This window comes from Sinocyclocheilus anshuiensis, unplaced genomic scaffold, assembly GCF_001515605.1.
Source record: "Sinocyclocheilus anshuiensis isolate Anshui unplaced genomic scaffold, SAMN03320099.WGS_v1.1 scaffold1957, whole genome shotgun sequence".
In the NCBI taxonomy this organism is placed as follows: Eukaryota; Metazoa; Chordata; class Actinopteri; order Cypriniformes; family Cyprinidae; genus Sinocyclocheilus; species Sinocyclocheilus anshuiensis.
The window spans coordinates 333127-358865 of record NW_015537935.1 but is presented as its reverse complement, the minus strand read 5'-3'; the positions used below and the strand labels follow the sequence as shown (position 1 = coordinate 358865).

Here is a 25739-nt window from a genome sequence, read left to right as displayed (position 1 = left end):
TATATATATATTATATTATATGTTATATATGAACAACTATATTTTTTAGAAATTGCTCCTTTTTCACTACTGTTAAAGGATAGTTCACACAAAAATGAAAATTGTCATCATTTATTCAAGTTTTTCCAATCCTTGATTCAAATTTCTTATAAGCTTAATTGATTTGGTCTAAAGAGAGAAGAATTAATGGCTATTTTTGTTTGAAGACTACATATAAAATAGCTACCAAAATAAATGTTGGTAACTGCAGTTTGACTAAAAGTAATGACTAAAAGTTGACAAAAATGCAATGACTTTTCGTCGACTAAAACTATAAAAGACTCAAATGACTAAAATGTGACTAAGACTATTAAGCATTTTCGTCTCAAGATAAGGACTAAGACTAAATCAAAAATGCCTTTCAAAATTAACACTGCTCAAGTGTCATTAAAAATATAAGTATTTGTAAAAGTCTTATGGGTTTTATGAGTAAGACATGACTAAGTTTTAAATTTGATTGAACTATGTCTTTAACAACTAATGTTCTAGCCCACCAAGTGAATTCAGATACATATAAGCTCAGCAGCCTTATAAAATGCTGAATAGAGCCGATATATAAAAATAAAAAACTCATGTTTGATGAATGTATGCCCTCAAGATCCCTAATGGTTGAAGTAAATGTTACATAATGGCCAGTTGTAACTGGAAGGGTTAGGATGCATTTGAGTACATAAAGCAGTCTCTCATATGCATTTTAAATGCAATGCATAGGCTTTATATAAAAGCAGCTAATCATTTTTGTAGACTGATAACTGGCTTCATTCATCTCCATGTGACCTATTTTCAGAGAGCACTGTGAGTGCGTTGTAATTTGCATACTTGTAAAATGCAGTGAAATATGTACTATTCTAGAGAAAGTATGAGTGTGCACTAATACTGGGATGTTTTACCTTGTTGTGATACCACAGGCTCCTTTGTCAAGTACCATTTATATTTGCATTTAAATAATTACCTAGATATTCCTTATTTCTTAATCGTTCTTTCATTTCAACTTTGTCATACATTTACATCCATGCATTTAAAAAAAAACTGCTGTGGCAGCTTTTCTACAACTAAAAGTCCTCATCCATTGCACAATAAGTTATATCACCTGAAAATGCATGTACAGATGCACACCAGACAAAGTACATCATCCAAGCATCTTGGGATACTAGGCAAAACCCACAGTGATTCACTCCAGTCTGTGTATTTATACTATTCTAATTCTCTAAAAGCACGATGGGGTGTAACACAATGAGTTTGATGCCGTTTAACATTCTTATGAAGCAAGTCTTCTTTAAGTAAAGTGACCTGAAACGTCCAAGGCATGCTGCTGCTTATTAAAGAATCATGTTGAGAATGAAATCCCGTTAATACCTTATTGAAGCTGCGGCCGGTGGAGTCTTTCTCGCTGGGTCGCAGTTCCTGTAACTGAGCATCTAGAATATCCACCAGCTGCTCCATGAGCCTCATGGTAGAGCTAATGTCACCGGCAAAGATGGCTCCTTTGGTATGTTTGGCCAGCTCGTTCGCCAGGTTGGCTGCGTTTTCCCCGCTCCGGATCTGAGAGATTACACAAATTAACCTCACAGCATGGCTCTGAAAAATATCATTTTGTATCTACGAGGCTCTTGACTCCCATTATGACATCATAACGCTGAGTCAGCAACAGCACTCGTGAGCAATTACAGCTATCATTAGAAACTGGTAGCACTTTAGAAGAGCATTTGGAAGTACTTCCAGGGTATCAATGGCCGAAGCTTTTCTTCTACTTTCGTTCATTTTTGTGGGTGTACTGTAGGAAGTTTCGTGTCCCATTGTGCACATCCATTCTATTTACAGGAAGCATCTCACATTAACGCAAAAGTGCACACTGAAAAGAGCACAAGATCAATCTGTAAGATCCCTACTGGATGTTTGAAGGCTTCGTGTCCTCATCTTAACAAGTGATAACAGAAGGAATATGGCACCAGAGAGTATTTTATTTTTATGACGTTATGCTCTAAAAACTGCCACATGTTTTTTGCTCCTCGTTCTGTGAGGACAGAAATATTCTGGAACTACAAACCTTTTGAGCGACTTGATTCACCCAGTGGGATGTACAGTTGCTCAGATCTGGGCCTTTTGGCTTCCAGGTCCCAGTGGAGAGAACGCATAGGTAGGAGGCAGTGCCTGTTTAAATAAGGACATTATTATTATTATTATATGGATTGTCTGTCATAATATGAGAGCCATTGAGTGATATGACTCCAGTCTGTGTCTCCAGCAAAATTTGTTAATGCTCTTTCATATTTAATTGTTATAATTACATTCATTAACTTTTACTTGTAAATTTATCGTTAATGCCATTTCTTTGTCAAGTACTTTTTTTCTTTTCTTCCTTTATGTTGTTTTGTGCTATACTCGTTTTGCAAGTTTTAATTGTATGCATCAATGCTGCAAATGCTTTGGCAATGCAAATATACAATATACAATGCAATATTTTACAATGTACAAACACCTTATTTTATATTTTATAACAAGTGTCAGTTACACACGTTACATGTACTTACTATAGTAATAACAATTTTTTAAAAATGACATGCAACTAACCCTAAAGCAAGCCTTCATCCTAACCCTAACATTATAGTAAGTGCATGTTGTTAATTAATATTACTCAGTATTTAAATGTATAATTATACTGTAACACAAATAAAGTGTAACCAATATTTATCATGACAATAAAGCACCTGAATAAAGTACTGTTTGATCTTTATGATTTGCAGTACAAAAGCCAATAAGGACCATCTGACTACTTAGCAAATAAATACATACAATGATTGTTAATTATTAATAACAAATTATATTTTATTATTAGTAGTAAGCACCTTTGTTAACAAGACTAACACTAAATGTGGTAAAATCACTGCAACGCATGGCCTCTCATGGCTTTATTGCTTTATTCAAATGGTGATGAAGTTGATTCTAAGAGAACAGACACATTTCTCGTTGCCTAGCAATTCAAAGAGCCCTCAGTGGAAAACTGCAGCGTGTTACACTTCAATAGGTACATGCACCCACCTCGAGTTCCTTTGGGGCAGGGTCGTTCCACCAGCATGCCCCTCTGCGTCTGCGGCCACAGTATGTCCCTGAGCTCTACGCTCTCACAGAAGCGCTCAGGTGGAGGGAAAGACTCCAGTGAGGGTGGTGTGGTGGTTTGGGGAAGTACAGCTGGTGATTTGGGTGTCTTATTAACAGCTCTGGTCCCTGTAGTGGTAACAGTAGTCACCTGACCTCTCGGTTGAGTAGTGGTTGTTGTAGTGGTTGTTGGTTTTAGTAACTTGGGTGCTGTGGATGCCTCTGAGATAGGTGGTGCTAAAAAGAATAATGGGTAAAATTAGTTGTTGCATGAATTATGTCCTGTTTGGGGTACCGGTTATGTTATCAAGCTTGCATAGTGCTTAATAAAAGAGAATAATTCTGAAAAAAATAAAATAAAAATCAGCTTGCATACAAGACCTCAAGCTCTATTATATCTCAAAAGCTTATTACAGAGCTGAATCACGTAGTTTTTTTAACATATTTTTTTCTCTCACCTTCAGTTTCTTTGTTCCTGTGTCTATATTTCATAATCTTTATATATAACTAACGTAATTCCTCAGGCAAGAAAAATATGGTACATATATCAACGTAAACTGAGCAAATATTGCAGGCCACACTTTACACCGGAAAATATGCGTCTTATTTCCAAAACGCAATTACATTTTTTTTTTCCTAGCTAGGAAGTTACATTATGATAATCAGAAAGAGATTCATACGTAAAGGGGTTTGAGTCTCAGATAACTCAAACTTCTTTGCAGTTTGCATCGGTTCTTCCTTTACACGGTAACAGTGATATACCTGACCTCATACCTCCAACCACAAATATGGATAAATCCATAAATCCCTCTGAACTTCACCCGCTGCTTTCACCGGCTAACCAGATTCTGTGAACGACAGCATGCAGCCAAGAAACTCACCGATGAAGCGTCCCACAGATGTGTGAGTGTGAGAGTGCCTCCATGTATGTTTGCGAGGGGGAAAAGACCGATCGAGTGAAAAACAATACTTTCTTTTTGAGGTTAGATGTGACCTACTGTGAATTAGTGTCAACTGACCAGCCAGAGCTCTGGTTCAGATAAAAAACTGAGCAAAACACAGCTGCAATGCCTTTACCTGCAGACCCCGATCTTTACAGTTTTCACCCATGTGTGTGAGTTTTGACACAGTTGGCATGACTAGTGTGCCATTATTGGCTTTTCACTCCCAGAATCTGGCTGTTTTTCATGATGGCTGTAAAAACAAGCTTTAGCTCAATGTTCCAGACTTAAACCACAGATGAGAGAAGCCTGTTAAAGTCAACCGGAAACCATATTCGCAAACCATTTTACTATAACTCTAGCCTAAAAATAATGCATATAAACTATTTGTCTATTGCATAACATTATCCAAATGCCACATACTTAGGTTATGTGAGCCAAAAAAGGAAAGTCATTCAAGTGGTGTAATATGCACACATGAATTGTGTAAATGTGTATTAAGAATGTAAATTGAGAAATCTATCACTCATTTATGTAGAGAGAAAAAAAAAATCTGAGCAAAACAAAAGGATTTTTAACACGGCTCCTACTAGTCTTTATAAAGAATTTCACAAAAAAAGAAAGAAAGAAAAAAGAATAGCATGGCACAGTGGTGATATCAAGTCAAGTCACCTTTATTTGTATAGTGCTTTATATTGGTTGTGTCAAAGCAGCTTTACAGTGTCAAACAGACAGAATATAGTTTGTCAATAATGCAAGATGGTCAGATGGTACTTTGTTGCAAAGTACTTTCCTTATACCATGGATCTGAATGACTAGCATATTCATATACCTTTGTATTTGCATGGTATTACGGCACATTAAAATAATGGAATTTGTCCAGAAAACCATAACAATAGTATTACTATAACAATATATGCTAGGGAAAAAAATCATCCTAATATCATGGCCCTTTTGTGAAAGATGTGTTTTCAAACTTTGACACTATTGTCTTTTGTACTTTAAGTATAATTTGGTGTCGACTATGGATTATGGTCCTTCAAAAACATGCAGAACATGTAGGCGGTAACTCTCAGACTGAAAGCACCTAGATGTCTGTTATTATTTTACAGAATGCCTTGGCAATCTGATTTATGGGTAGAAGTATTAATTTTCTCTTTGTTGTAACAAAGGCAGTTTCTCTTAAGATAAGAACGTCTGTAGTGCTGTAATGAAAATGTGTCTGACTCGCATTAAGCTCAAAAGAACCGTCAGTTCAATGTCAAAAAAGAAGAAATATTACCTTCGCAACAGAGAACAATTTCAACCTAAATATTCAAATGAAATTGTGGCAATAAGCACCTAAGTACTAGTTCTAGCATGGTGGAGAATTTCCAGTGACTTCTATTGATTTTACATCGAACTAATGATGATTTCTAAACATTCGCCTCACCCAAACCATTTAGAATTTTCTAAAACTAGACATTTGTATGTTTATTAAGCCACTTTCTTTATTGGGGTTATTGGCCCGTCCTCAAAATGCAGGCAAAACAAGACAACACAAACATAATTTGGATGTAACTACAACCCAGGCTCATGTGCTTGTGATGACTTTTCTGCAATACTGAGATTACATACCTTATTGCACGTTTCATGGCAGTTTCAAAGTGAAATGTCCAGTGACGCAATGTCCAAACGCGCATTCAGTACATGACCGTGGCCACATATTTATTACGTACAGGCAATTATTGCGGCGTTTTAATTACATTGCTCCAGGTACATATTGTGATGGTTCAGAATTGAAATGTCCAAGGAGTGTCGCAAAAATGCTCTATCATGTTGGAAAATAACCTACCCCCTACACCAAACCCAACCCTAAACCTACCTGATAGTTTTAATGAAAGCAGAAGTGATACCGTGCAACCGTGCTATTTTAACACATGGGTTTGAGCTGTTTTGTCGAACCGTCATTTCGTACCGGAGCGCTTCACCTCACAAGTGCAACGCCATATCGTGTGAGCTACCAAGCAAACCCACAGAGTTAGAAAACCCATACATATGAATTTGTGTATCTGGTGCTAACATTCAAAAGTATCAGTGTTCAAATCTCGCAGCATGGTAAAATTGTTTTGAGGCCATAACATAATATTGTGCAAGGAACTGTGAGAAAATTAGGCTTTCGAAACTCTAGCTCTGTAAATCATAATTTGGTGTTTGTTTGTTTTTTTAGAAACAACAAACTTTTACTGTTGAAAAATTATTACTTTAAATGAACCCTTGGACTACCCCTAAAAGTCTTCTTTTTTTTTAAATTTATGTTTGAGTACCAGAATTCCAAAAACTCTAAGGTTGTTGCCATGTGGACTTACTAGACCATCTCATTCTATCATTTAAAGCTGAGAAGTATAGCCTTAGAGGGACTGGTCTAAGAAGGACACAGCCTCCCTAGGATACATCCCTCCAATTGGGAAGTACCCTAACATGAGGGATGACTGTGGGAGTCATAGAATAAACGGTTGGGCTAGGGGAGGGGATAAAAAACGGCACACAGAGGAAAAGATTGAAACGTGTGGGCAAAGGGAGAAGGTAAAACTCACATTAAAGGTGAGAAAGTGCAACTAATAATTATGTAGCAGCATTAGCAATTGTAATCATTTTTAATTCAAGGGAGGACTTTAACAAAAATAGAGGCCACTGAGCAGTCTCTCCAAGTGGCAGTAGAAGCGAGACTAAAATAAAGCCAAATCCATTAGTGGTCTTCTGAACACAAAACAATATTTTTCTATATTTTTTTTTTTTTCAGGCAGGAGCAGAGAAGGCTCTGCATAAATTTTGCTAACCATCAGCAGTGTAATATCACATGGCAATTATCACAATCAGTGTCAAACTAATTCCATTAATGATGAGCAAAAATGAGATTAAGTGGCAAGCAGCGTAATGTGTGTTTTCCACCCCGATTCAGATGGCAAATATAAATGCTGTCTGTCTCCTCCACATCAAGATGATTCCCCATTATGAAAGATGATTCCAGTATGAATATGCTGTTGGTTTTAATCATTTTCTCTTTCAATAAACGGCGCATTTGATGCTATTTAGGATCCGTATGAGATGTCATACTAATATATTTTGCCAGCATTCCACATTAAAGGAACAATCTATCAAGTATTAAACATTTTTTTCAACATTTATTCCCAGAAAACATTGATTCAAGTTGAAAACTTCAAATTTCATAGAAGGTAAACAGAAAAAAAATGGCACATTTTATATTTAGTTTGATTGCTTGAGATTGCCGAACAACATTTTCTGAAGGCTAAATTGCTTCTTTTGATGCCTTTTGTTGAAAATTTCATATTCAATAAAATGTTGTTGAAAAACAGTTTCTGGCCTGTTTATGTTTGTGATGTAATTCTATGTCTCCAGTCGCAGGTCACCTTTTAGTAGCTATGAGTTAAAAAAAATATATATATATATTTACACCCATACTGTTACAGTCTGAACTAACAATTTAATTTCTAAATGAATATCTCTAATTAAGCCAAACAGTATCAGCAGCAATTAATCAGCCACCGTTAATACTGACTTACTGCAGTCATTAGGCACGTTTCCATTATAGATTTGCGCAAAACTTTGGCGATATTTTATAAATGTCGATAAAAAAGTATTGCGAAATGACAGCATTTCCATTAACCCTCTGGGGTCCGAGGGTGTTTTGGGGCCTGGAAAAGTTTTGACATGCCCTGACATTTGTGCTTTTGTCAGTTGCTTACAAACATTTGAATGTCTAAAGTTTAATAACACTGTAATCAGCACAAACTGGGCTACAATAATATGTGAGCAACATGTATGTACGTGATTGTGTTTTTGAGAAAACAACATTTATGCGTGCTTAGTGAAAAACTACAATTTTAAAGTCACTGAAATAAGGCCATAAAACACATACAGAACATTTGTTCACAAGACTTTTGAGAACTGATCTTGAAGTCTAGAGTTTTTGCTTCAAAATTATGTGAAAATCATCTTACTCACTCATTCACAGAAAACAATATATTGATTTAAATTTTCTAAGACACTTTATGTGTAGAAAAGGTATATGCGAGTAGGCGTGAATGATCATGAATAATGCTGTGATTCACACCTGAGAAGACAAAGGCCTGCATAATGAGCTGCATAATGAGCCATTCAGTCAGGTGTGTGACTGAGAGGGAATTGCTACAAGAAAGAATGTGAAGAATAAAGAAATTTATATATTTGTTGTTTGTAGTTCATTTAGAATACATATAACTATCACATAAAATAACTCATGGGAGTGTGTGCATCACATGGTCTTAGCTGTGGTCCAGGTTCTCCACTTCCAATGTTATGCGACTAAAACGTAACCTTTTGCCTCTCGCGATAAGTCATGGCAACGGATTTTAGTGGGATTTTGACGGATTTTGGCTATATTTATTCAAAGGAGGCTTATGCGTGTATCTTTACAGAAGCAGCAAAGAGAGCCGCTTCAGAAACGTGCGTGGCGCGGCTGGAATAAACCATAGCCTGTATAAAAACATAAACACAAGCACTGAGTGTCCGCAATCAGCTTCAGTGACCGTATCAGAGCCACACTGCACCTCAGACGTGTGCAGTGTAAATTGTCTAAGCATTAATGGTAGTGAAAGCCCCTTATACTGGAGCGCGGCCACTTATGAAGTGTTTCTTGGAGGTTATAGTACACTGAACAATGATCATATGACTTTTTACATACACCATGTGACCTGTAAATGCGAAAAAGCCGTTTCCATTGCAGTTTTGCGAATTATTCCTTTTTCGCATTGCCTGAAAAACCACCTCATGCGATGTTTCCATTGAGCGTATTTTCAATTCGCAATTTCAATTTGCGCAATTTGAAGGGTAATGGAAACGCGCCTATTGATACAGTTACAAATGTTATACTGGCGTATTCCTGCTCAAGTTGCATCACATAAACTAGAAAAACTGTATATTTCTAATTTAAATAATTCTGAATAATTCTGAACAATAATTGGTTATTGTGATATAATCTGATCTGATATAAATCTGACATCTGAGTTTTTACTTATTTTTTTCTATATTTGTATCTAGTCTCTTATAGTGGTTTCAACTGTTAAAGATGAACTTGCCACTATACAGCACAAAAAAATGACTGCAGGTCACATGATTTGCCAAAATATCTTAACAGTTAATCTCATAATTGCTCCATCCCTGAAGAGGTTTTTTTGTTTTTTTTGGCCTCTGACTTATAGGGGAGGGATTTCTTTCTATAAAGGCAGGGGCTTATCATATCTCACATACTCTAGTGGTCCGTTGTTCCAGTGTCTCAAAATCAAGGTAATTTCACAGCTATCAATGTAAAGTGGAGCAAACATCAACTCTACGGAGCACAACTCTGACGGCAGTGTGAGTGAGCTGATTATTGAGCTGATGAGATAATCACCACATCTAAAACAGAGAAATCACATCAGTATACAAATGATGGCAGATTAGATTCAAGTGGGGATGGGGGTATCATTCAACTCGTGCACTGCACAGGAGCTAAAGCTAGTGAAATTAGCATGTTTTTGTCCTTCATCAGCACTGATTGTAGAGCTAATTACTTCCTTTACAGGCGGCTAAAAGAGAGGCAGAACGTACACGGGCACATTCAATCAGCCACATCGTATAAGTGTGAACCACAAGTGGATACATTGTGGTAACAATGTGATAACATTTCCTTAATGAAAGATTTGAACCCTCCGAGGTAACACCCCAGAGAAATGTTCAATGAATTTCAGATCTGAGTCCTAATACTTTGCAACTAAAGTGATATTGAGTTGATATTTCTTACTTAATTGCTTGCTTGTGCAGGGATGAATTTGCTCGATGGTTTTAATTCAGTGGCGGTAATCGCTTCAGGCTAAAGGAAAGCTGCTAGCACATGCTAAGAATGACTCGGATGATTCTGTCCTGATCTCAAAAATAAGTCTGATATAATAAGTAGTGCAGATAGTAATGTGATTATGAATGTCATACATAGCCTTCGGAGAGGTGTTTTGGCTCCGTTCCAAAAGCTAGCGAGCTGCCTTGCAGTCTACCGTCTGCATATTCACCTTTTAAAACAGCACCTTATGAGAAATGGAACCTCATTGGAACCTCAACACAAAAAAGCATTCCTCGTGAGACTCACAGGAGACTCAAATTACAATTATTTCAATATGGTAAGGAGTTAGCAATGTTGCTAAGCTAAGTTACATTGTAATACTCTAAGTGTAAAACTGCATAGCTCTTACAAATAAAAAGTGACATTTTTAAATAGTTTTTAAATATCCCAATCTTTATATGTGTGTGTGTGTGTGTGTGTGTGTGTGTGTGTGTGTGTGTGTGTGTGTGTGTGTGTGTGTGTATATATATATATATTTAGAAGCTTCTCAACAAATAATGAAATTTGCCGTACACAGTAAGAAAAATTAATGGTTAGAAAAATGGAAAAAGTACTTGTTATTTTCTGCCATTTTCTGGACATTTCCTTTTAACCCAATGCAATGCATAATTTAAAATAAGTGAAAAACTATTAATGGTTCATTAAGCCCTGTTTTTACATATTTTTTCTTAGATTGTATTCATATATAAAAAAACAAAAACAAGAAAAAAACCCTCTCGATTCATACATTATCTTGGATGATTAAAACAAAAAAATGCATTCTGAGATTGCATTCTCTGTGAAGGATATATGTGAAGCTGCCTTGAAATTTAGCCAGTTAAAAAGGTTGCAGCCTTCAAATGAGAACCATATCTATGGCTAGTTATTAACATAACAGGTAGCCTTTGAGGTGCTTTTGAATGCTATAAGCAGCCTACAAATAAATGTAGCTTACAATCTAGTATCTTGTCATTTAGCGCAGGGGTTCACAAACTTTTCAGTCCACGACCCCCAAAATAACAGTGCCAGTAACTCGGGACCCCCACTTTCCTCTGAGGTGGTTAAAGTATACAAACGTTTTGCACAATGGCGCACATGCACTTATATCATAATGACAACACAAAGGAACACAACAGTCTAAGAACAATAATGTTATTTTATAGTAATTTACTAATTACTTGCATTTCAACATGAATCTTATCTAATTAGTTGGGTGGGCAACATGCTGGAGTACAAAACTCCACGTCAGAGTTTTATTTTTAATTAAACTTATAATTTTTTATTTATGGGTAAAATATGCTATTTCTAATCCTTTAAAAAATTATTTGATTTCTGGAAATCATCTTGCGACCCCTCCTCGTGGTTTCGCGACCCCCTGGGAGTCCCAACCCCTACTTTGGGAACCCCTGATTTAGCGGATGCTTTTATCCTCAACGACTTTATCCTAAGTACTCTCATTACGAGTACAGTTTCACGACGGCCCTGGGTACAGTTACAGAGCTCAGTGTCTGCACAAGCAGATTCATGAGTGAGGTAGACTGCTGGGTCTCCGCAGAAGAAATACACTAATATTTTAAATTTGTAAGCCCCACTAATCTGCGTAAAGTTGTTTGACCTCTACACTTAGCCAAGTCTTTCTGGAGTAATGCAAGAGTCTTCGCCTCTAGGCTGAGCTGGGATTATGGTAATTACGGTTATTATTTTTTCAATGTAAAGATGATCTGACACATATTATGGCCATCCTGTCCTAGCTCTTGACAGTTAAATTAAAAACAGGCTACGCTGAAGTGACCTTTGGGACTGATCCGGTCTCAATGGAGAGCCGTCTCTCAGCACAGGCACATTGAGAGGCATTCGAGGCAAAGCGTAAGTTGTTTGTTTTGAGGTGGTTAGGGAACGAGATCTACTCTTTTGGGGGTGATCCACTGTTGCCGCAAGGCTGCCAACGTACCTGTCCAGACAGGTAACCCTCTAGCAATGAGGGAAGCGGTACCTTTCTCAGTGGGAGGGATTTTAGCCTCAAGAGTCTAAACGCTGGGGAGGGATGGCTCTGTCTTCTGAAACCTCGAGGGACGCGTCTCTTATTATATGCTAACAACGCCTATGATGTTGTTTACTGCTGAGACCCACCACTTCACTGAGATGTTGCTTGCACTCGAGAAAGGTTTCCGGAATACATCAAGCACACATTAATTCTGAAATTAAAAATCAGTCATCCGTGACATTTGACACACAGACTTGGGTACCAGAGGAATACCAACTCAGTGGCTGAAATCTCGCGACCACTTAAACAGATATCCAGAGGGACCCTGTGTGTGTGTGCGGCTAGATGGATTCGAGATGAGGCTTACCGTGGGCTGGATCAGGTGGACCAAACACCAGATTGTACCGCAGGATGTAGAAGTTATTCCACACGTACAGCTGGTTGTCTCGAGGGTTGTATTCCACAGCGGCGATGTACTGGTACTGGTTGGGGAAGTGGATGTCGATGTATTCGCCTCGGTTCAGTTTGGTGTTGTACATGTAGTCGATGAGGCTCTTACTGACTTCGCTCTCATTGTCTTCATACGTGGATCGGACCACATACAGAACCCCGCAGATCATAAATGCGTTGGAGGCCGATCGCTTGTCATAGGTGGTCTCCCAGGTGGCCTCGAAGCGAAGGGTGTAGGGATTGAGCTGACTGATCACCATCATGCCATTGTTCTGCTCTGTGGCATAGATCACCCAAAGACCGTTTTCGTCAACTGCCAAGTCGATATCTGTTTTCCCGCCCCACTTATATGGTGAGGTGTCATGATAGTTGGCGTTATTTATAATTGCCTCCCCACTTTTAATTCTGGTCCGAAGGTCAAATTTGACAATGTTACGTGTCCTTTCCTTGTTAAAAAACACCGCCCCATCGTATACCACAAATCCCGTGCCATCGACCCGATGGGGGAGTTTATATGTCGTAGTCTGTCGAGAGTTTTGAAAGTCGTCGAGCGAGTTGTACTCAATAAGTGTATCTGTTCTGTAAGGGGTCCAGGGCATGAAATAAACCTTGTCTCCTGCCTGGAGAGGATCTTTGCACCACGACCCCGCTTGTTGCTCCGCCTCGTACAGAAATGATGGATCTCCAATGGCTTTCAGAGTTCCGGGACAAACAAAAACTAGTGATGAGAAAAACAGAGCAGACAACAGTCAAACATAAGCGAAGGCAGCTCACACTAGTTGAAAGCAGAGGGCAAAGTGCCGTCTGACTCTACATCACTCTGATAACTGGGTAGTCGGTGAAAACAGAAACACACACTAAGAAGTCTAACAGCTACCCACACTCACAAGCAGTAAAAGGTGCGAAGAATCTGCATCTGAAGGTTACTGAAGCTTAAAACGGAAGCAAAAACAGTTTTTTTATGTGTCCGTAAGCAAACAGTCTCGGCTCACTGCTGCTTGGACATACTGAAGGGGAGTGATGGAGAAATCAAACCACGACCAAACACAAAGGAAAAAAGGAAGCAATACGACAAATCTGCCCTGCAAATAAAAACAGACAACTAAATAAGGCTTGAGAAAGATGCAGAGAAGAGCAGCATACAGGCAGTCTGTGTCCTGAGCCAAGTTTTTCCACAGTTTTTACATCTTTCCTATGGGCCTAATGTTGTAATCATTTTACAGCATAAAGCATTTCCTTTCTTCTTAACAAAGACATGATAATCAAACATGTAGAAAGGGTGAAGTGAGAAAGCGAGAGAGACATGTAGAGAGTGAGAGAGAGAGAGTGAGAGAGAGAGAGAGAGAGTTAGAAGAAGGGAAAGCAAGAAACAGTAGAGGTTGTGTAAGTCTGTAGGAAACCTGTAACCAGAGCATGCTAGGAGTGTGGAGTGGGGCTGGGGTTCGAACAGGCAATAAAAGAGTGTGGAGGACAGGAAGAGGAGGGGGAAATGAGGAATTTGTACCCTCAGCATTACCGCTAACATTTACCTTGTGCTTTATCATTTTCTTTTAAAGCTTCCCTCCGATTGCTGCTTGTGCACTGACCTTTACTAAAATACAAGACCCTGTCTGCTACCGCATGCTATCGGAACAGCAAGAGTGGGCACAGGAAGGTTTTACAACCACAAAATGTATATATTAAAGAAAGAAAAACAAGGAGCTGATTGTGTCAGTGATTTACCTTTTTGCTCCACTTCTATTTTAAGCGTTGGAAGAGAGAATGAAAGGAGTGCAAGGGGAAAAAGAGATTAAAATGAATTAACCATCATGTCCATGATCACATGCAGTTAACATGTCATGAGGTTACGGGCATTATGCACAGAGCTACAGCTGTCAGAGGAGGAAGAGATCGCAGTTAGACGCCTTCAACACATGAAAGAGAGCAAGGTTAAAGAGTGTTCTGTCACAGTACAGAAGGACAGTGTATGTGGCATTTAAGACGAATCAATCTGCTGTTGTCGAGGGGAAATACACGGGCTGAATTCTAGATAGCGGCGTATAGATTTTCATAAGAACTCAGGGACATCGACCAGGGAAATCTGAATTCCAGGTGGACAGATGGTAAGTTGTGCTGGAGGGAAACTCAAAACCAGAAAAATAAAGCTGTTCCTCAACTCCAAGCACAGAGTTCTTGTCAGCCCTTCTAGGCTTTATATGAACACTCGAATAGTCCGCTATGGCAGTATGCGGTTTCAATTTCCATATTCTTACTTTTTAAAAGGACATATTTTCATGTTTCTTTCGGTCCAGATCAGGGTGGCAGTGGGAGATTGGCGGGCTGGTGCTTTTTACTTTTGAAAATCATGCGTCTGTCATTTCTAAGGTTACTTTAGGATTTCCTGATGAAAAAGAGCAATTTACTCACCCAGTCATGTCATTCCAAATACACCTGACTTTCTTTTTTTTTGTGGAACACATACTTTTGAATAATATCACTCTTTTTCATGCAATTACAATGATGCTGTATGTTAACTTTGTAACATTTGAAACAATATTAACTTTATATTTTGGTCTGTTTCTCACACAAATCTATCAAAAGACTTGAGATACGTTATAGCACACATCATATGAACCGCTTTTTATTATACTATTTATGGTGGACATTTGTCATATCAGAGTTGACTTCTTTCACTTAATTAAACTGAAATGAGTGGCCAGAATGTTCTTTAAAATTCACTTTTTTGTGTGTGTGTTGCACAGAATTCATATGGGAATGGAACAGTTTGGAATGACACAACAGTGAGTAAAGAATGAATCTTTCATCTCTAATTTACAAGTGTAGTTTTTTCTTTTTCTTTCACCATTTTTTGTTCCTGTTCCACTGAATAACAGTGTCACTTCCAAAATATACTTACTTGTCCATAGTTAAAAAAGATTATAGTGAATTCTGAGTAAACGGTAAGATAATTGTTATTTGGCAATTTTGAATATATTTGTAATTGCTTTTAATAAATTACTATGCTAATACATTATGTCGATCATCTGCCTTCCAGGTCTGTAAACATAAAACTGCCAATTAAAAAAAAAAAAAAAGATTCCGATTTTAAAGATTTTACATTCAGATTTCAGATCTTAAAGATCTTTTTTTGCTGTTGTTGTTGGCTGAAATGGTAATGCATTATAAATATAACTTAACCAAACAACTTAAACAACTAATTTACTAGTCAAGAAGGATATTTTGCTATTAAGGTTGTTTTTTTTTAAGGCTCAGTTCTCAAGAAATTCTTATCGTCATGGTTTTGTACGGGCCAATACACTGTCCTTCCAAATCCTTCCATAGCACCAGATAAAGAAAAATAGAGATAGACAGACAGACAGACAGACAGATAGAAAGACAGAAAGCAGGCAGACATTTAAACAGAATCTTGACAGTCTTCAGAAGTTTTATCTCATGAAGGCCATCTTCAGCATTTCAACATTTCCGACAATCTAAAGCTACATTTCTCAGATTTCCTTCTTGTCTTATTATGATCGATCTACTAATGGTGTCCATTCTGTGGCCAAAATGTCCAGGAGACACTGAGCACTGTGTTCTTTTTCATGGAAGTCACTATTTTCTACAGGAGCTCTGTTTAGCATATGAATGAATCTTAAGAAACCTGTCCAGAACACAGAAAAAAATGACAAAGAAAGATGACATAATATAAAATATATTTTGCAGAAAATAAATTCTATTTGTATATAGGACCATTGTGATTTTTGTTTTAATTTATAATATTTTACATTATAAATAATGTCATTGCAAGTGTAATTGCTTATGATGCACATATTTGTATAATAGTTATAATAGTATTTTGAGTTGTCTTTATGCTGATTTAATAAAGAAATACTATAATAAAAAATACTGTATTACAGTAATGACAATCTAATGAGATTCACCTTTGAGAATAATGAAAATTGCAAAGAGAAAAAAAAAATCTGGATGCATTACAGTAATACTAATTTTGGTGGGGAAATGTGCTTAATTGTCCTTAAAATAATATTATAATGCAAAAAAAAAAAAAAAAATCGTAATGGTCCATAAAATTAGTTTCTTTATGGAAATTACATATTTGTTTTAATTTTGTGCATATTTGAATTTGGGGTGAACTAAGATTCTGGACATGTTTACATCAGATTCACCTGGAGATCATACAGTGTGTCATTAGTTTGCAACCACAAACTGAATTTTAGGTTGAAACAAACAAACAAACAAACAAATAAATAAATAAATATCCTTTGCCCATTACAAAAATAAAATAAGAATTCAGTTAATCCTTATAGTTACTAATAGCAACCAGGTTGCTAATAAGGTAGGTTAAAACAAATGAAATTATAGCGACATCCATCCAAAAATAATTTCTATTCATTTCTAAAAATCACAAATCTTTTCTAGTTTAGTCAGCCAAAACATTCTGGACGGATCTCAGAGTATGCAGTACACTTAATACCGGGACAAATCCTGTTCTCTGAGATACCATGGCCAAAGAACATCATGCACATTCCACTGTTGAAACCAAACAAGACCAAATAAGAAAATTACTTCAAGTTAAAAAAAAATAAATAAAAAATAAACAGCATTCAGCAGCCTGAGGGTGACATGAGGGCTCTGGCGTCCTAGGGAGTCAAACTGTGATTAATAAATAAAACTGTTACAGACCGCCTGGAAATGCCTAGAGGAGGTAATGCAAAAACATTAAGACAAAAAACAACACAAAAACATAATCTGTGAAGGTGCTCGCATCAGAAAAGAAATGTGATCAATCACAGATATTCCTGGAGAAAAGCTGAACAACATGATACTTTATGAAAGAACGGCTTTTAAAATTGCGTGTGGGATTTTGACTTCAATAACCCATAGATATGGATGGAGATTAAATTTATACTAAGCACTAAAATCCAGCGGGCCTTTGTTCTTTTGGGATTGTGGTGGGAAATGTGCGGCAGAGGACTCCGTCTGGTATGTGAAGTCTCTGGAAACATTCTCTGAGAAGACGAGACAATTCAGTCAGAGAATAATATTACTATCTAATTGTTTAATGGAGCAAAACAATCCATACTCTTAATGTAATGGGAAATCTGAGAATAGAAGTGAGGCGTTTGTTTGGAGTTTGTTCATGTTAGATCCATGTGCAATCATTTGTCTTTTCTGACAGTCGTATAGCTGCGGTTTCTTACGAGCAAAACACAGTGATCACACACTAAAGAAAAAAAAAACATCGTTGGTCTGTTTAGTAGTTGGCATAACACTGAATCATTTTTAAGGCCAAGAAAATCATGCAGGTCTGTCTCTGAGCAATTATGGGTGCAAAGACTTGACGTCAGAGAATGTCGCTTTGCATTCATGTAGTGCGTATTGCTGTAATGTTCCTGATAGAGGAAAGACTGCTAAAAAGTAACATTTCACAGGGAGAAAAGCACATGGAAATGGTTTACATTTAACAGATTATATTTTAGTTTTTATGAAACAATGTCAGATTTAATAAACAAGGCAGCTAAAAGCATTTTAAACCCAGCTCTGTGCGCTACAATCACACCTGCACAAGGTTTCAGGATACAAATCAAACACTAAAAACTGTGTATCATTAGAATGAAGCATTGCATTATAAGAAAACATGAATAACAATTTCTTTTCTCAAGGAAATAGCAGTTCTTGCAAGGCAGCAAACAAATAGGGTTTTAAGTTTTAAGCTTAGATTTGCCATAAATGAAATGCCATAAAATCAAAGATGCTTTTGCTGTTTTCGTGACTCTCGTGCTCGTCTCATTTTAAAGGCACTGTTTGTAAAAGTGGTTAAATAGTGTTAAATATGGTTAAATAGCAAGAAAGAAAAATCAGAATTCAGTAGGTGAATAAACACAGGAAAGAAGACTAACCACAAATATTGCGACAATGCCATCACTGCCATAAATTGCAGATTATTATATAATGCTGTCTTGCAAACACTGATATTGATAATACAGTGCCTATATAAAGTACATTATTATTATTTTATTTTATTCATTTTTTATTTGATTTAATTATTATTTTATGTAATAATATTAATATTATTATTATTTTTTACATATTTGCTTATAAAAACACAGCAAAAATATTATTTATACAATAAATGTAAATATTTTTAGAATTAATATTATATATAGCAACATTTGTTTGTTTGGTCAAAATATATTGCATTTATTTTAAATGCATATCCACCCCTTCATGTAAGCGTACAAATTGAGTAATTTTAACCGTCTTCCACCTGGTTTGAAAATCTCCCACATGCCTTCTGGCAAACTGCAACCAAGATATCGTTTCACAATTTTTTTTTTTTTTTAACAACAGTAGCTTTATCTTTGGCTCTGTCTCATAAAAGCAGAGAAGCACCCAGGCAACAGTTGTTGTATGCACAGTCTATCATTGGGCAATGATATTAAATCATTGGTCTCTTGGTGGTCTCTCTCACCAGTCCTGCACGGTCACTTGGTTTTTGAGGACGGTCTAGGTAGATTTACAGCTGTGCCATAAACTTTCCATTTCTTAATGGTTGATTTAAGTGTACTCCAAGGGATATTCAATGACTTGGAAGTCTTCTTGTATCGTCCCCTGCCTTGTGCTTTTCAATTACAATTCACTTTCACTGCTTGGAGTCAGCAAATTTCTGCAATAATGACTCACCAGAAGTTAGACCTTGCATATAGAGCTGTATCTATACTACAATCAAATGAAACACTTAACTACTCACAAGTGATCTATTTAACTTTGACTTTGAAAATGAATTGGCTGTGCCAGTGATGGTTTAGGTGTGTCATTTTTTTAGTGGATGCTGCATTTGTTTCACTTTTGACATTAAAACTCTTTTTTTTTTCTTTCTGTTAATCAGTTGCAAAAAAGCTAAATTAAATCCATTGTTAATGCTGTAAAATGACAAAACCTGAAAAAGTGGCTACTGTACATGTTTTATAAACACTGTATTATCGTGGACAAAAAACTGAATCCTGAAGAAATTAATTTTAAGGCACGCTCATAAAGGAGTAACATTAAAAAAAATGTATATATTTAAAAAGACGGCTCATACTTACTGTAGGGAACACATTCATACTGGACTTCAAGGTACTTATATGTTCCTGGGCAGGGGTCAGGAAAAACATCTGGTCCGGTGATGACGATGCACTGCGTTCTGTTGTTACACCTGGACGAAGCGAGAGAAAGATACAAGCAATCAGAAGAGTGAAACACAAAAGAAAACTATTTGCACCAGAGTATAAGGGAATGCTCTGGATTGAATAAAAGCTGTATCAACAGAATTTGGAGTTGATACAGTGGAAACATATATTACTATGGAAAATAATTATGAATGTCTGCATGATGGTACTGTGTCTGTTTTAACAAAACATTTTCTGTGGTAAAAAAATGTTTGTATTGAAGCCTGAACATTTCTTCATCAGTCATCTGTGAGGACAATAGCATCAAACTGAGAGTGAGCGTGCACACAGCTGATAGACGGACGGATGGTGGCCCAGAGCAGGAGCCACATCAAAGACGGCGGGAATTAGCGGAGCGGATAGATGCCAAAGCGGTCCTTTTCAACCCAACGACAAAGATAAACAGCCTCATCTCTGAGTGTTCATACCTGCCAGCACATGAGTTATACATCTGTATGAATCCCCCCTGAGGTCAGGCTGATTGTACCTATGATGGATTCATTTTCACTATATGCCATTTCACTCGGAATGAACTAATCATCCCTCCACTGCCTGTTTAACAGGAAGTCATGCAGAAGGTGGTTTATGTGGGTTCTAGGAACTAAAATTAAGCACATCCATAAAAGATAAAGTGCAGAAATGATCTCATGGCTTACAGACACAGTGTACAGTGAGATGTTGGAAAAGTAGTGGCAGTATCGTCCATCTGTGTCACATTGTTCCTGAGGTCTGCGCCTTTGCTGTTCGCTGGATAAATTCATTTTAGAACCAAAAAGGTTTTAAAGCCTTTTTTTCCTCTAGTTCTTAAAAAAAAAGATTACTGTACTTGAGCTTTAAAAAACCCAGAAACCAACACATTGATATCAAAACAAAACAAAACAAAACAAACCGAAACAAAACAAAACAAAAATGGTGATTTGTAATGTTTTTTGTTTTTAAATCACTGCATTTATTTTTTATTTTTTATATAAGGCTGCATTTATTTGATGAAAAATACAGTAAAAATGAAAGTAAAAATAAAAAATTGTGAATAGTATTACAATTTAAAACAACTGATATGTATTTTAATATATTTTACATTTTTATTTATTCCTGTGACGCTATTCTGAATTTTCAGCAGCCATTACTCGACTCTTTAGTGTAACATGGTCCTTCAGATGCTGATTTACTGCTCAAGAATCAATTTTATTATTATTACTGTAGAAAACTGTTTTTGCTGCTTAACATTTTTTTTTTGTGGAAACTGTGACATTTTTCCTTCATAATGAAAAGTATATGTAATATTATAAGATCTATAAGATCTAATATTATAAAATATTATATTTTTTTTATAAGAAAAAAAAATAAAAATACAGAACCTTGGTATTAGTGGTGTTTATATATACCAGAATATGATTGTAGATTTGAAACATGAAAGACTGCTGTATGCTGTATGCATGCTATATCATCTCACAGTTTCTGAGGAAAATGCAGGATGATTGTTCTAATTTAGAGGAAAAGAATCTGGAAACAAAGGTCTTCGGTTTGGGAATAAAGAGCATGTTTACTGTTAGCGCAGAGCGGGGGGTGAATTAGCCTGCTGGAGTTTTTCTGACCTGGCCTTGGGGTAGCATCTCTTCCTGCAGTAATTTCTCTTTACCTCAGCATGTGACTCTGACAATTCATTTGTCTTATGTTCTATTTGCTAATAAACAAGTGGAGACTTTTTTTTAATTTTTCTCGTAAAAGCAGCAAAGCACGTGGAAAAGAGTGCTGCTCCGTCCACAGCTGTGAATTCCCAGCGGTCATGTTTGAAGATGAGAATTTATACATAGACACGAGCTTTGCTGAAAAACACATCCCTCATATGGGAGTTTCTTTATTAACGAGCACTCATATGTGGTAACAGATGAGAATATCAGCATGTTTACCCATATAAATGAATTATGGATCTAAAATTATAACACATGGCCAAAGCTGGAGTCATAATGTGGCGATTGGTTGTTTGGTTATTTGTAGTTGCATTGCAAGGAGACTGTTCCCATTCATATTTCATTCAGTCACAATGTGCTGTTCATTTGCATAATGTACCATATGAATAAATTATGATCACAAATTATCTTAAAAAAGAGAAAAGATTAATAATAACTTCTGGAGTCAAAATAATGGCTAACAAAGGTTTCTTATTTTAGAAAGCTTGCCTTGATACAGTGTAAGTGTTTTTTTTTAATGAATGAATGAATGAATGGACGAATGAATGAATGAATGAATAAGCAAGCAAGCAACCTCTCGAAAAAATAACTATGATTCACTAATTTATTTTAATTATTTAAATTTATTATTGCTTTGTATTGATAAAATGTCATTCTTAATGTCATTTTTGCAATGACTTTTAAACAACTAATTCCAAGCCCAGTTTACTGGATGTATGAAGTCATTTTTTTTTTTTTTTAACAAATGACACTTTGGATTAAAGTTTTGTTTTCTAATTCAATGGCATTCATACATTTTCAAATGTGGAAAGACTGTCCAAATACAGTTTCTCGTGATGTTCCTGTTAGCTGACAGTTGGTGTTTGCTCTTCACACCACAGTCACACGTCAGGCATTTTCACAGGGCACCCCTCATTAGACAGATCTCTCCCTCCTAAACTCTGAACACTCACCAAAGCAACGCTTTCAAGATATCACAACATTCACAGTCAAAATTTCACTCATTAAAGAAAAACAATAGTGTGGCAAGTTGAAGGAAGTGTTTCAGACAGGAAATCTGGAGTAAAAATGCCCAAGGGAAAGAAAATCTCTATCTATCTCTATTCACATTCAGGTTTAGTTAAGGAGCTCAAAGCAAACTAAACTTGACATGGTTTTACAGTCAAATGCAGTATGTTACCAGAACATTGTTGACAGGAGGCTGCTTTGATTGTTGATCTTAGTAATTCAGTGATACATATCTGGATCGATCTATAAAAACATTATATAAAGTATATAACACATCACAGTGTTTCCCCTAGGTTTTTTATTTTTTTATTTTTCTGGACTCCTTATTAATGGTTAAATTAAATTGTATTAATCAAAAAGCATGTCTAATTAATTAAAATCATGAAACTTAAACAATTTAACATCAATTTATTAAAAGTTTAACAACAATTAAATGTTTAGGGCCCTTATTCTTACAATAGCCTTATGATTTTTTGCTCAGAAATTCTGTGTTGTGTATTTACATTTTTTAAGGCATAAAATATTCATTTCATCTATCTTTTAAGTAATGAAAATTAAAACATTTTATTTTTTGGAAAATAAAGGTCATTTAATATTACAATTAAAACATTGAAGAAATATTGTATGATTATTCTTTAAAAATAAGGTTTTAATATTTTTAGTAGTAGTAGTAGCAGCCTATTACGTACATTCTACTGAACAATAGTAATATATTTCTGCCGCAATGCCTTCAAGTTAAACCGAACTTTTATTTTGATGGGTTGCCGTGAATATCTTTACATTTCTGTGTATATGATGAGGATAGTTTTACTCAAATGAAACGATCAAATGCTCATGAAGTGACTCTCAGAGCAGTTCTGGAGATGTTGTTCATGTATTTATGTCCTCATTTAGTGAGACGGCAGACGCTGAAATCACTGTGAGCGTCACGCGCGCTTCAGTACGAGTAGTAAACAAAACCGCGCGTCTGCGCCATTCATTAACACAGAGACACGCAGAATTCACATTTAAATAGTCGTTTTACGGCTTAATATTTACAAATACTTGTGGTAGTGTGCTCACTTGTGTGTGCACGCACACGTGTGTGTGTGTGTGTGTGTGTGTGCGCGCATCGGGGCAGAACTCCGCTGTGCGCGAAGCAGAGAGCGCAACTAAGTAACGTAGAGACCGAAATGACATGCCGTCATGTAAATAAGATAAATAACATAAGGCTATTTAATTTGTTTAATAAAAGAACAAGGTATAGACCTGTTCTATCGGAAAGGTAACTTTAAATGACTTCTGTTGTGATCTGGCGCTATAGAGAAAATATAATTAAATAAAATTAACTTGCCCTTCAAGGGGGGCAGGGGGCCGGGCCGCCCCCCCTAATATAATGGCAGGGGAAACACTACATCATATATTATAAAGCTCTTCTAAGATGGTACACAATACATTTTGTATTTGTCACAATAACAATACCAAAGTAAAAGAAAAAAATGTATGAAGCCTGAATGAATGTAACTGCTTCATTTTCACTGTCGTATCTGAATATGGAAAAACTGATGTATATTAAACCCATTTATTCTCTGAACATACGCTATGTTATGACGGACGAGGTAGTCATTCACTTATGTCACAAAAAAGACCAGCATGTGTTATCTGGATCTTCAATTTAGGAACAAACAGATTTGTTCGTGATAACGACATTAAACCTGGACAAGTTAGTCAAATTGAAAAGGGCAGAGATCTACTGAAGTAGAAGTATATGAACATTCATACAGACCAAAATACAGCAAACAAAATCCTAGACAAGTGATAAATGAAATCAGAATCATGGCAGTACGCTTGCAGTACTTTTTTTAATAAAAAGATTACAGGATTTCTAAAGTCTGTTCTGAATTAAACCTCACTTCCTCTATCCATAGCACCGAGCAGCCCAAACCTCACATATCTAACTAAATCAGGAATCATGGGCATTATTTAAGACTTTATTACCAGGCCAATGAAATTCCCATATGTACAGTGGGAGTGCCCACGTACACGGCTGTGTGCTAACGCCGGTCTTCTGAGAGCCACGCGGACGCCTCTGTCATGGATATTAATGGTGTGATTTCCCCCGTACAGTGCTGCAGCCATTCCCTCGTGTTCCCCAAAGCAGGGTACTTAGCAGAGCAAGGACGATAGGAACAGGAGAATTTCTGCAAAGAAAGTTTTGTTTCAGATGTGTTGCTAAGGGTCTGAGGCAAAGTCTCGCATAATATTTCAATCACAGCTGTGCTCATAAGTTAAATAATAAGCTATGTTAATTAAACAATAGCACAGCAGGTTTGTTTTATATTTATTTATTTATTTTTTATTTATTTTATTCCCCCTCTGTCTTCCGTTTCTGTTCCACTCAACACTCATAAATACCAGTAAAATTTGGCTTTGGCAAATAAATAAATAAAGTTACTCAACAGCTGGCAGAAACTTTATTATGAACTGAAACATAATTTATTGTTTTAATTTTAATGTAATGGATGGATGGATATAGATAGATAGATAGATAGATAGATAGATAGATAGATAGATAGATAGATAGATAGATAGATAGATAGATAGATAGTGTTCAAAAGTCAGTAAGATTTTTTAATGTTTTTGAAAGAAAAAAAAATCTTATGCTCACCAAGGCTGCATTTCTTGTTCAAAAATCCACTGAAAACAGTGATATTGTGAAATATCAATATACTTTCATTGTTTGATGAATATAAAGTTCAAAAGAGCAGTACCTTTTTTTTTTTTTTTGGCAACATTGTAAATGTTTTAAGGGTCAAATTAATGCACCCTTGCTGAATGAAAAGTATGAATTTCTTAAAACAAATAAGTAAATAAATAAATCTTAATGACTACAAACTTTTGAATGGAAATGTAGCTTAGTATAAAATTGATCATCATCAGAACTTTTATATTCTTTGTAAAAAAAATAAAAAATAAAATAAAATATGTCATGTTTTTGCGATGGTGCACTTTACTATTTTCACCTGTTTGTTGCGAAGATTTTTTTTTTCTTCTTACGGGTTTCTCACTGAGCCCTGCTCTCAACAATATCTAAGTTGTCTAATATTTAAGAGCAAGAGAAGGCCAGTGCACAAAAAAAATGTAGAAAGTGCCTCTGCTTCTCAATCCCTAATATAAATCCACATTATTAAACAAGTTAATAGACTTCGACACAAACCCACGAGACATAGAATGAGGTCTTTATATTAATTAATTTGATATAAGCCCATATAAATCAATAAAAAAATAAAATAAAAATAGTTTTCTTTTGCAAAGAAATGAAGTAGCGTTGAGTGAAAGCTTCTATTATTACGTTTGGTAATCTATTATTAATGCAACTGTAGCAGTGAAAGATTGTGAAGCCGCTGGTGATTCATTATTTGACCAGAAAACTAACAAGATGAAAAGTGC

The 25739-nt window shown here is 36.2% G+C and overlaps 1 protein-coding gene across 1 annotated transcript in view; it reads right to left on the bottom strand.

The window, feature by feature from the left end:
* adgrl2a (adhesion G protein-coupled receptor L2a) overlaps positions 1–25739 on the bottom strand; it is a 108428-nt gene that overhangs the window by 33386 nt on the left and 49303 nt on the right. Inside the window, exons 4-9 of the mRNA XM_016447144.1 lie at positions 19489–19598; positions 14126–14140; positions 12321–13121; positions 3079–3372; positions 2087–2190; positions 1396–1581 (exon numbers count right to left, since the gene is read on the bottom strand). Of these exons, the coding sequence (XP_016302630.1) occupies positions 1396–1581; positions 2087–2190; positions 3079–3372; positions 12321–13121; positions 14126–14140; positions 19489–19598 (1510 nt within the window). The remainder of the gene's footprint in view (positions 1–1395; positions 1582–2086; positions 2191–3078; positions 3373–12320; positions 13122–14125; positions 14141–19488; positions 19599–25739) is intronic.